We start from the raw sequence: 13,452 nt of genomic DNA, 5'->3' as shown, positions 1-13,452 counted from the left end.
CCAAGGAATATTAGTACATCTAGTCTGAAAAATACCCCAGTGATGCAGTTTTCACGAGAGAATGTTTATTTTATAGGTGAGTTTCACTGAATACCATTAGCAGGACTAAGAATCCTTTAGAACTGAAGCTGCTGTTTAGTGTGACAGGTAAGTGTGTGGTCATAAGGGCAATTCAGCATGTTACTGGGCCATTGGTAAACAGCAAGATGATTAAGAGATTATTAATCTGAACCACAACTGGGCTAGTGACAGACTAGCACTACCTCACTAAGGCTTACTCGGCTGTCTTTCCTGATGTATGGTCGTTCAACTTGCAGTTTCCTCTTTCCATGACCATGTCTGCTGAGTTCCTTCTTCATCATCCAATTTACAGACCACATGTCCCTCTTGAACACTGGTCCCTACAACCTAGGTTTCCTGGCTGTCACCTGCCAGGCCTATGTCTCTTTCACACAGTTAGGATGATGGCATATGAAAAGCAGACAGCAATTGGTAGCAGTAGTGAAGGTCCACAAAAAAAGGCTTTCAGTCTTCTTTCAGTCTGTGTCTATGCCTCCATCACCTCACTGTCCCTTCAACTTGATCATAATGGACTTTGTCATACAGCATTTAGTGATTTTTTTTTTTTCGATTAAGGCTTGCTCAGTCTAATCTCTTCTTGGAAGGCTTCTATCAGTCTTCTTTTGCCCCTTCTTCATATCACACTCTTGAAAACTCTTTGCCACTTTCTTCTTGTACTTCCCATCAAAGTACAGCACTTAGAAATTTCTTGCTTACAAGTCTCCTACTGGACTTACTCTTCAGGAATTGCTTTCATGACTACAGTATAAAATGTAGCTACACTTGCAATCATGTTATACACAGAATTTAGTTACAGATCATTTGGTCTCTCTTCCAGGCTTTTGTTCCTGTTTGATTCTGTAAGGTATTTTCATAAGGCACAAACTGCCTTTTTTGTGCCACCTCCTCCCTCTGTCTTCACTCTCTAATAAGGAATTGTGCCTATGGAACCATGTCATTTCTCTCATTCCTTCTCATCTTGGTGATGGGGCCCGGCCTTTTAAACATTTCTTCTTTCTGAGTGACAGTACTGAATGAAACAGTCAGTATTTTCCTTCCATGGATGTGAGTTGTGAAGAACTGAATCCAAGTCTTAAATGCTGGGCTCCTGTTCCTAAGCTGAAAGAAGCATTGATATCTCTGGAGCTCCATCCTGTGCTTTGGGGCTCAATCCATACAAGAATGATGAATGCCCAAGGTGCAGACATTAAGTATCACAGTATGACAGTATCACAGTATGTTAGAGATTGGAAGGGACCTCAAAAGATCATCTAGTCCAATCCCCCTGCCAGAGCAGGAATACCTAGATAAGGTTACAAATACCTAGATAAGGTTACAAGTGTTTGCCTTCTGCTACAAGGAAACCCCAGAGCAAGGCACAGCAGCAGTGCACCTGATGCTTTATACCTGAAATCATCTAAGGGATGAGTCTCACAGGCATTCAGAAGTTAAGGATGCCATTTCTTTGTCTACATCAGCTACAGGCAATGTAGAGGTGTGAGAAGGTGTAGGAATGTAGGAAGTGAGAGGTGTGGATTTCCCACACCAAACTGATACAGTCTAGTTATGATCCTGCTGTAATTAAGCTGAGACAGTTGGGACCTCTTCTCCTCATCTTTTTACCTGCCTTTTTATTTCTGTAGTACTTGCTGATGGAAACACCTAATGTGCAAACACTTGTTAAGAATTACTATAAGGTTGTTAGTGGGGCACACTGTCTTTCAAAACTTTTTTTCTTCAAAGACATATGGCACTGAAACATTTTCTTTTTTATTTTGTTCCCACAGTAAAAAAGAATATACTTTCTTTTCTGTAAAGAACTACAAATTTTATGTTCTGCAGAAATGTAAGTTTAAAGGGGCAAAGAAAGACACCCATTAATCTGGATAAAGCCTGAAATCCCATTCTGGATAACAATATCAATTTATAAAGTGATATTAATGTATCTAGTACTTACCAAAATAAGTCCAGAGATTAATGAGGAAGTGCCTGTCAGGGCAACATAGAACTTGGGGGTTAATGTGTTCAAAAACATACTCACTGGAAAAGAAAAGAGAGGAAACCATGAGTACAAGAGCAGGACATGTTCTCCACATGCATCCCCTCCTCCTCCCAACTGCTTTCCAACCTCAGATAAATTATTACCTTACTTTTGGTAAAAAAGACAAATTTTAAAAAGCATCCTGTTCCATCTGCCTAACATGTGAAACAGCATTAGACTGCCACGTGCAGAATTCTGTTTTCACAACAGAGTCAGCCACAATGCATTGGAAAATAGCTGCACACACATTCAGGTCTTTCCTGTTCCAGTCCAAGCTCCACTGACATTGAGTTCAGGATTCCCCACATTACATGGAAGACATTTCTCTACTGCATTTGCTACTCCGCTGCAGTTAGAAATTTTAGGGGTCGATCTCACTGTCCTGCATTCAACACTGTCTCAACATCCTGCGTGATCTTGGTGAATCTGGACAAATTTTTAAAAGCCTTTTATTTCTCATTACATTGCTCCCTATTTTATGAAGTAAATGATAATAGCATTTCCCTAATTCGTTCCACTTCATTAAAGTTGGTGAACCACTCGGTATGAGAACAGTGAGTAAATGCAAATAACAGATTAGGAGAAGATCTAACTGGCTTTTTGATAATTAGGGGTTGAAAATCATGATAGCTCTCCAGATTACCTGAAATCTAGGGCAGAAGCAAAGCCAGAGAAGCTACAAGGAATGGCAGTACCATCTGCATGGGCTTCTGGGAATTCAAAGAGCTTTTCTAGTCATATCCTATTTTGACTAAAGCTGCTGAGAGACTCCCCAGGTAGTCGTGCTCAGCCCCCCACAGAAAATCCCTCTGTCCTTAAGAGAATAAAACAATGTTTTTATAGGTTTTGGATCACTCTACAGAAGCTACTACGGAGAACTGGAGCTCTTCCATGAAATTCTACATGTTTAAAGAAAACTCTCAACTTCCCCTCACCTCCATCTTCCACAAACGAAAACATTCTGTATTAAACTACATGGAAGGTTTAGAATATCTTCTGTAAAAAAACCTACTGTTTCTTTTTTACACTGCCAGTGCCAAAGTATTTCTCAAACATATACACATATATGTATATACACACACACATATATATTTGTATACATACATGCATCCATGACTGAAGAGAGAACTGAGAATAGTTAGCTGTTAAATTTAAAAGGCTTGTATCAGACTACCAGTCATTAAAAAATGCTGATAAAAAGATATGGATACATAGATGGGAGGCCCTCAGTTCATTCTGTTCTCTTTAGAAACGACACTTACTGAGATTAAATAATATGGAGCCAAAAAAAATGAAGAGAAGATTACAACAGCAGGATACAAATCATCAAACATATGATTAATTTTCCATGACCAGTAAAACAGAAAATTGCCTTCCAGAAATGTATCACTAAAAGAGATTGAAATCCTGCAATTCAGCTGCTTTGTTTGGGTTTTGGCTGCATATTTTCTGTATTTTTTCTTGAAAAAGCCATAAACTGTTAAAATGGAAGTGTCATTTTCTGCTCTGCTGGAGTGGCATTAAGCACTAAGCTGGTATAGCAAAGAACTAGTTTGGTGGGGTTTAATTCCATTGTACATTTTCTTTCACAGATGAATTAGATGTCAGATTCTCAGCTAGTGTAAATAAGGATAATATCTCCAATTTTACTGTGTGCAGTACAGCTACACTGATTTATGCTGGCTCTGGCTCAATAGTTGGGATTTTCCCACATCTTATTTCCTTTTTTACTGTTCCCATGCTTTCTTTTTTTTGTTTGTTTTTTTATATGTCTAATACAAGCTGCCTTTGAAATAGCAGTCCCTGCTTTCTCCAGCCCCAGTACCTGCTAAGAAGGAAGAGAAATGGAGAGACTGAAATAGCTTCGGCTTCTGCCAACCACCATGATTCCTTTAGAAGAAACATTCCTCATTCTGGAATGCAAATGTAAGCCAGAGACATAATCAAACTATGTCACTGGGGAAATTTCAGACTGCCAGTGAAATTACTTCCTCTGCTTAGGTCAGGATATTCCTGAGAGAGTACATGCTCTGATGGGATATAGATGTTCATAGCTCCCATGTAGCACAGTGCTGCTGCTGTGCCAACAATAACATGAAAAGCCAGGCCACGCTTTCTCTCCCACTCCTCCACCACAGCTTCACAGCTCCTGGAATGCTGGCATCTCTTCTATTAAGCTGGGAAAATTTTCCTGTTACCCTAAAGGAAACTTGATTTCCAAGTTGTGAAGCCACCTAAATTTGCTGTGTTTTAGAAGATTCTCCAGGAGGCTATCTACTGAATATGGATATAGTCTATTTGTTTTAAATTCCTATCACCTGTTTCACTAAGAAGTGCTGCAAAGACAGCAAAGTTTCTTAACCAGTGATGAGATACTCATCATTACTGACTGCCATCAATAGACTTTGCTTTCAGAAATGCATTTTCATTTTGAAGAGCCCCCTCAACAGATCAGCTCAATGGAGCTCATCAATGGAGCAGAATAAACGAGGCTCTTAAGAAATGCTGTTAGCTTCTCTCTTTTACTTCTCTTTTACTTCTTTTTACTTTTTTTTTTTCTTCTCTTTTACTTCTCTTCTTTTACAAGCAGTGTATACTGATTCCTAGACAAACTCTGTGACCTGAATGAAGACAGGATTTAATTTATGTGTCATTTTCACCATTGCTACTGCTTTCTTATTTGCTTGCATGTATACTGGTGCTCCTTTATGCTTTTCACTGAAGGCTGCTACAATTCTCCACTTTTACAGCTTAACCATGGGAGCAGGCAAGGCGAACTGATACAGCGCTGGACGCTTTTAGATTGTATGGGCTGGACTACCAGCTAACTGGAGTAACTCAGTACATTTGCTACAGTAGCACTAAAGTACCAGAGCTGCTTATCTGGACTGTACCTCCCTAATCCTTTTGCCACTCTTACTGCTACTTATTAAATACAAGAATATTCTGTTTATTAAGAAAACGATCAACTTTTGCAAATTATTAATTACTCTCCCAGTCCCTTTGTGTCCATAAATATTAACAAAAGCAAACACTTTATGAGAAACATCTCCAAAACAGCAGAACAAAGCACTGGAGGATCTGTGGACAGACTGTTTTTATTCTGAACTTAATGAGAATTCAGCAATTGTTTCAGTGGAAGCTACATCAAGGCCTAGGTGTCATTATATTAATACCAGCAGTAAAAATCAACATGTTTTTGGGTTATCTGATATATATCATTACCCATAAGGAAGCATTTCTTTACAGTCACCATTCTGGCAATGCAGAAATCACTATCATATCAAATGTCTCCATCCTGTAGTGAACTCAGGTTTCCTTCAGTGTGCTGCAATAAACTAGCATCATTAGACAATGCTAAATGCCCATCTGCCTAAATTTGGATAGCCGCATTTTTCTCCTCTGTCCTTTTTAAATTGTCTAATCCTGAAGTAGCAGGACTGGGGAGCAGAGAGAGATTTCCGAGAAATGAGAGTTCACAATGCCAGCAGAATAAAGAAGCCAAGTAGAATCACCAGGGAAATGTGGCAGTGTACATCCTTTCTTCTGAATTCAGAACATGCCTGTGTGTGTGCCTAATTATGTCTGTCCACAAAGGGAAGATGGTGCAGCTATTCAGCTTGGAATATCACCTCTGTAACTTGGTAGGACTTAAAAAAGGCAACTAAGTATCTAGAGAAAGAAACTTGCCTGATGTTCCTACAGTGCCAACTCATCTGAAATTACTGTCAAAACCCGATTATTTCCCCAGGCTTCAAATGATGAATGATTTATTTTAGGTGTGTTAGCAGAGAGAATGGAATACAGTACAGCCTGTTTTGGTTTGTTAGTTTTGGTTGTTTGTTTGTTTGTTTTTTATTAAAGACAACCAGAATGACCTATAAATGCTGTTTGAACAAGCCAAGTATGTGTGCTTGTAAGAAGCCCCTGGCCTTACAAATACCCACCCTCCTCTCTCTTCCCTTCTCTTTATTGCTTTTATTTTAATCATGCCTGAGTCACCCAGAATAAGGCACTATTTACATTTCCAAAGGTGCCTACATTCCATTCACGAATCATTCCATCCTATTGTATAATATCTAGGGAAGAACTGTTATATTCCATTGTTAACTGTGCACGCTCACAGAGGTGAATTTACATCTTATTTGGTTCACGGCAGACAAGCTAAAAAAGCACACAAGTCATAGCTAACATTTCCTGTTGAGGCTAACCAAAAGAAGCGACTGAAATGTTCTTGAAAGCTGATGCCATTTCATTCCTATGTTATTCATTGCCAATATTCATGATTCATTCTGAACATGGGAATAAACAGGAGAGGAAAATCCAGACATTTTTCAAGCAACAAAATCATAAAATCACATACAATGTATCACTCAAGGTGATAAAAACTATGTTGTTTAAAAGATTTCTTCAAGGACTTGAGGCATTCAGATTTCAGGCATGTGAGGAACCCCAGTAGGAGGGAAATAATGGAGTTAAACTGCTTCAAGTATCATTGTGCTGCTGTATCAGTTAATTACATTAGAAGATCTCTAGGGGAGGGAACATTGCAAACTGCCTGCTATTCCCACATATGGATCTACTAAAGTGACAGCCCAGTTACCTACTTCTGAATGTGAGACTATGTAGCTTGCACACTAGATGCAAATAAAAATTTAATAGCAATGTTACATAAATCAGACACATAAACAGAGCGAAGACAGGACTGCATCATTTATGGCACTTTTAAGAAGAAAAATCATTCCCTGAAAATACAGATAAAATTAAATATATGTCAATAACTGAGTATAAATAAAGAGATGCACTGCAGACCTAGAATTAAAGTTCAGACATAAACAATAAAAATACATCGAGATATACATGAAGGCACAGCTCTTTCTGTGCCAGTATCTCTGTGCTCCTAAGTGAGACAAGGTTTCTGGGTACAGTAGTAAGTTTTATAAGAACAAACAGCCAGCAATCATAGAAAAGCTTATAGTCACAGAGTCCTTCCAGTGCATTACTGATCCTTAAGTCATCATGGCTAAAACATCTGTGTCACTAAGAAATTTTGCTGTATTTTATGTCCCCACCCTCCATCATATTTGCTTGGTATGTAGACCAATGCAAATTCTTGTAACACCAGTGCCAAGAGCCCAAATCCTTTGGACAGGCAAAAAGCTAAGAAACCTGTCGCTGAAGACCTTTGACACAGCAATTCAGCTTCTTTTCACTGCAACTATCCATTCAAGCTAGTGTTCAAACACGATACAGATGACACAGCAGTGACTGGCTTATCTCACAGCTGCCTCACTGCATGGATTAATGCAGCCCCCTGATTCCAACTGGTTACAGCTCTGAAGAACTCTTCTACCAAGCTCTCAGCAAAGAGGGCAAAATAAAAATGAATAAACTTTATTTTAATAAATATATAAACTTCCCCTCTCTGAGTAGGAAGTGCTGCATAATCTTGAATTTAATTGAACTATTTATACATAATCTTTTTGAATCCTCAACCCATCTTTCTTAAGAATGTCAACAGTACACTTCTGGGAACACATGCTAGGGTCAGGCTGAATTATGCATTATATACTATGATGGCCTCCAGCTCAATATAAATACAATCCCCACCAGGTTTAAAGCCAGTGCAGTGTATTGTCTCAGGCGTCTCAGGAAAAAAGAAGAAAATAAAAGAACAACCCAAAACGCCAAACCCACAAACTTTTACCATTTACCAGGGTTTTCCCTGGGAAGCTACCAAGACTGTTTTGACTTCTTCAGGCTTCTTGAGTAATTACCAAAGAAGAAGCAGGCATTCAAAAGTTTAAGAACGCTGCAGAGTGAGTTTCATTTCTACTTGTTGCAAATGCTACGGAACTTCCTTCTGTAAGGCCTTTTCTCCAGATCTGGTTTCAAAACTTGAAAAGATTTGTCACTCAGAAACAAACACGTGGCCAGTCCATGCAGGGTGTCTGTGTGCTACGCACAAGGAAATCCAGATGCCCACTCACTTTGTTCAACCACATTCAGATGTACGGAGCCTGAGCTCCTGGCCAGTGAAGTAGTCTGTTGCTCTCAGCGAATGCTGGATTAGAGCCTAAGTGAGACAAAATGGGGATGTGCCAAAAGCCACCTATTACTTGAGAAAAATAATGAACGCTGATTAACCGTGCAGTTGCGCATAATCAAAGTTCTGCCCTCACAGATATTTCTAATTAATGAAATAGAACTTTCTGGACTGAAGACCACCACACTCTCCCTTCCATGTTTCCACATCTTAAATGTAGCTTTTCACTTTCAACAGAATACCTTTACCACAGTTAAAAGGGGAGTGAGTAGGAATGGTCTATTCTGGAGAGATGTTCAGTACCATGGTAGAGGTTTTTGGCCACAAGGCACAGCCCAAAGAGAAGAAAGAGCAGAAGGCAGTACCTCCACATCCAAAACATTGAAGTTCCTTTACTTATAGTTGAAATGAATAATTTTGGGGGTTGCAGATGACAGCAAAAACAGTGTATCATGGGTCACTTTGTGACCCAGTGGCCCACTGATCAAATTATGTCCAGCACAGTAAACTGAAACAAATCCTAGCAAATTCAGTTCATCTTTTCATAAACAACTCTGCCTGAGGATTGCTAACAAATTCAATTTATTCACTCTCCTCAACATTTTAACGCATGAAACATCTGAAAACCAAAGTGACACAATGATCAGTGCTAGCGTGCTTTTCAACACCAGGTCTATACTCATGTTAGAATGTCCAAATGTGATTGGACTGGTCAAATTCTGGCTCGGTCCTAGGAAGAATTAGCCTATGCTGGTTTCGAAGCTTTTTGGACTTACATGGATATACTGTGTCCTTCAGAGTGCATTAACCATTCAACCTGTTAGATATTGAGATTACTTATCCCTCCCTGAGAATAACATACAGGAAAACATAACTGATAAGAAACAAGAATCTTCACAGAACTGAGGGCAGAAGAACATACAGGTGAGTCAAGGCAACCAAATCTGGATGACAAAAAACAACTTAGACACTACTGTGACTTGGGAAAGGGAAAACAAAAGAAAACCAGATTAGAGACACACAAGTATAATACAGAGATGAGTTAAGACAAAACGAAGAAAATGAATGGCCACAAAAACTAACATGCCGAGAAAGGAGACACAAACAGCAAAGGCAAAAAAGACACACAAGAAATGACACATGCAACATGAATGTAAATAAAGACTATTTTTATTTCACAAAAGATGTTTTGCAATTCAGAAATACCTTTTCACTGCGAAAAGCCTGCCAATGCTAATAGCTTCGGTCATTTAGGAAAAGATACAGTCAACAAGTTATTCCTTGCTATCAATGTGCCTGGGCATACAGGCACAGGACACAGTACACCCACCCAAAGAAAAACAATCTCTTTTGCGTATTCAAATACTAAAACCGGTTTAGGATTGCTAGACTCGAGAATGGTATTCTGCTATTCCATTTGTCTGAGGTCATGAACTCCCCACCTTGTGGATTTGGGGAGAATAAAAGTATGGAGAAAAAAAGATCAACTTTCCCCCATGAAAGAAGCCATTATATTGCAAATTTGCTGCCACACAGTTGCCCCTGCCAAGGGACAAGGGCATTTGCTCTTACTTTCACAATGTGGTGGTGACATGAGTTAATTACACAGTTCCTGTTAATTGCAGAGCATGCTGTATGAACACGAATACTTGCTAATATATTGGCAGCAAAAAACCCATTAAAAAAACCCAAAACACCCCAAAACAGAAAAACCAACCCAGCATTTCCATTTAAAGAAAACATGGGAGAAACTATTTCCTGGGACCTTAGAGCCCTTAACTGTCAGGGACTAACTACTGTATGTTTCTTTATGATCACCACAGTGTCCTAAGGCTAAAAGCAGACTCCTGGTATTAATATGTACAGGTGGAAGGGAGGAACTGGGCCACGTAAGAGTCAGGCATGAAGGATGAGCAATGACGTATTGAGTAGAGATATTAGTATTTGGATTTTCAGAGCTGTGGATGTGTAAAATCAGGTTGTTGTTTGGTTCTTCGTCAAGTTGTCTTGCAACACTTTCAATCTCACTTCTAAAATCAGGCTGCTTGCAACTTGATTTGAAATGCTGTTGTTACACAACTCTCCTGAAGATTTTAAAGTTTCAAGAAACATGAGTCCTTGTCTTAATTTTCACTTGTATGGCACTGGGTGAGGAAGTGCTCTCAGACTTGTGATGGGGCATTTCCTTCACTCTGCAATGTTACAAGGTGTGCTTGTAGGCAGAGACAGCCCAGTTACTGCAGAAAGCACCTTCCTAGTTAGCTTGTGGCTTTCTTTGCTAATAACACATGCATCAGCATGTGTGTCAATCAGCAATTTCCCCAACAAAAAAGCAGGGGAAATTCTGATGGGATGCTACAGTCAAATAAGGATGCATTCCCTGATGGTCTCACATGTGACTGCAGAGTATCACTGTGCACAGGCATCTACCTTCTTTCAGATACACACTTACAACAGAAAGCAGGAGTGTACCGGTTTTATACTTAAGAGTACAGCTGTTGCACACTTTATCAGGTATTTTAAGACCTTGAAGTCTTCAATTTAAGGCACACAATTGGGTTCTACTGAAAATCAATAATAACGTATTTCATTGCAAAACTGTACCCACGCACTGCAACAAAATCACCTTACTTCCACTCTGTACCTCAAAGTGTCCCAACAAATCCATATTTTAAAATTATTCTTAACATCAATTATGTTAGAGATCATTCATGTAACTGAACTGATACAGCTTTATCCAGTTTGGACAGGCACTACTTGTGAAGTCAAACCTGCCTCTTAACTGTTGCTTATTCTGAGGCATTACACAGATTTATGGGGTTTAGTCTTTCAAAGCTGTATTAAAACAAAAGCCAATTACTAAACCTCATTATCTGGAGTCATTTAAGACAATTAATGGCTCTTGTTCTAAGTGCCAGATCAGCAAAGTTCTCTCAATGGAACAGGGTAAGTTTTGCCCTTTTCTTTCATGCAACACTCAGGGAGGTAAAAGCTCCATTAAATCTTCTTGATTTTGGTTCATTAGCCGTCTAAAGAATACCCTAAACTAAAAGTTTGCCACAGTGATTAATTCCAGTGCCTCAGATAACAAAGACTAATCTACTCTTGAGAGATAAATCATGCAGAGTTTTCACCACCATACTACTGGCATTCCACAAAAGAGAAAACATCCCATTGATTCCCATTATCCAGGAACCTCTCCCATGCTAAGACAAAAAGAGGCACATGAACAAAGCATCCTCGGCTGCCCTGCAGACTACTTTTGTGCCTCCTTTTGTTGCAGGCAGGATTTGATATTTGCACTAAACCTACAGATAAGAGCAGCGCCACATCTTCCATCCTTGCTTGTGTGTTGCATTCATAGGCGTACATAGACAAGTATCACCATGGTTTGTGCGTCCAAAAAAATCGTGTCAGCAATGAAAAAAGTTCAGAAAATATGGCTGAAATTTGCATCTTGACTAGATTTTTTTCATTTTCCAGATACTTTTTTCTTTAAATTCTGGAGAAATATTCCATTCCAGACATTTCTGTTCTAACCTTGATAGCCTCATTCTATATAGCACATCTATTCTGAGAGTCTCTAAGATCCTGATTTCTCTGCGTGCAAGAAATTTGCAAGGTGCTTCTTGGAATAGAGGTGAGTGGAAAACATTTTCTTAATTAGAGCCAGCAACCTTATGAAAACTCCCTGGAGGTCTACAATAGCTAGTATCATTATCCCATCATTGAAAACTCATCTGCGCTTCCTACTTACAAAATCAATAGGGTGTTTATGCCATTTTTCTTCTATGAGAAACTTCTACTTATAATAGATTTCTATACAAGGCATTTTTTCCCCAGTAATTGATGGCCTGAGTAATGCAGCACAAAAAGAAGGGAAAAAATAATTTTCCATTAAGTGTGATTGATTATTCATCTGTATCTAATAATCAGCTTTCCCATTTTAAGCATTCTTAAAGCTGACACACAGAGCAATCGTACCAAATGGACAAGAAGACAAGTTAAGTAGAAAACTTTTACCTCTCTGCCTCCATTTTGGGTATTTCGAAGAAAGATTAGGAGCAGGTTTGACAAGTGCTGTATAATTTCCATTGCCTATCAGTCTCTTGGGACACCTAAAAGTTATTAAAACGGAAAAGGCTCTGTAGTAACTCTAGAGAGAACTGCAGTCTGCATTCAGGACCTGACTGATGAGGAGATAAACTTTTGGGGAGAATTTTGCATAATAAAGATTTTCAGTAGAGTGAGCTCTAGGGAATGTCTAACCAAATGCATGGCAAATGGCACAGGGAAGGCTGAGGGAGCACCCTTCTCACACAGCCTTACGGATGTATAGCATGAAGTTAGACTTTTAAAACATGGGCTGGTCCTCCTGTCCCTAGAGGCAGTGAATCTCTCTCCAGTGCAATTTCCTCCAAAGGTCTCATGTGTCTGTTAGACAAAACTGGACTGTCCATAGTTCTAAAGCTTGTATTGTTTCACAAGAAGACAAATCATAGAATCATAGAATAGTTAGGGTTGGAAAGGACCTTAAGATCATCCAGTTCCACCCCCCCTGCCATGGGCAGGGACACCCCACACTAAACCATGCCACCCAAGGCCTCATCCAACCTGGCCTTGAACACCGCCAAGGATGGAGCATTCACAACTTCCCTGGGCAACCCATTCCAGTGCCTCACCACCCTCTCAGTAAAGAATTTCTTCCTTATATCCAATCTAAACTTCCCCTGTTTCAGTTTGAACCCGTTACCCCTTGTCCTGTCACTACAGTCCCTGATGAAGAGTCCATCCCCAGCATCCTTGTAGGCCCCCTTCAGATACTGGAAGACTGCTATGAGGTCTCCGAGCAGCCTTCTCTTCTCCATGCTGAACAGCCTCAACTTTCTCAGCCTGTCTTCATACGGGAGGTGCTCCAGTCCCCTGATCATCCTCGTGGCCCTCCTCTGGACTTGTTCCAACAGTTCCATGTCCTTTTTATGTTGAGGACACCAGAACTGCACACAATGCTCCAAGTGAGGTCTCACGAGAGCAGAGCAGAGGGGCAGGATCACCTCCTTCGACCTGCTGGTCACGCTCCTTTTGATGCAGCCCAGGATACAGTTGGCTTTCTGGGCTGCGAGCGCACACTGCCAGCACTGAAGAGTGCCTCATTAACAATAATGTTATTTAATTTACCCTTTGATGAAATCCCACGAGAAAAGGCAGTGCAAGACATCCACTATTTTTCTTACTGAATATTTGGTGGTTTTAATTCCAAACACAAGCTGTGGCTGACCTGGCTGAAAACAACTGTGAAACAGCA

General features: G+C 39.8%; 1 protein-coding gene across 1 annotated transcript in view; it reads right to left on the bottom strand.

Annotated features, from left to right (window-relative positions):
- The window catches only part of ST7 (suppression of tumorigenicity 7), a gene marked incomplete at its 3' end in the record, with an annotated part of 152,601 nt that overhangs the window by 69,566 nt on the left and 69,583 nt on the right, over nucleotides 1–13,452 (bottom strand). Inside the window, exon 2 of the mRNA XM_080633970.1 lies at nucleotides 2,018–2,100. Within this exon, the coding sequence (XP_080490096.1) occupies nucleotides 2,018–2,100 (83 nt within the window). The remainder of the gene's footprint in view (nucleotides 1–2,017; nucleotides 2,101–13,452) is intronic.

Source organism: Psittacula echo (assembly GCF_963264785.1).
Source record: "Psittacula echo genome assembly, chromosome: 1".
In the NCBI taxonomy this organism is placed as follows: Eukaryota; Metazoa; Chordata; class Aves; order Psittaciformes; family Psittacidae; genus Psittacula; species Psittacula echo.
The sequence above is the reverse complement of the archived record's forward strand: the minus strand, read 5'-3'. Positions and strand labels throughout refer to the sequence as shown.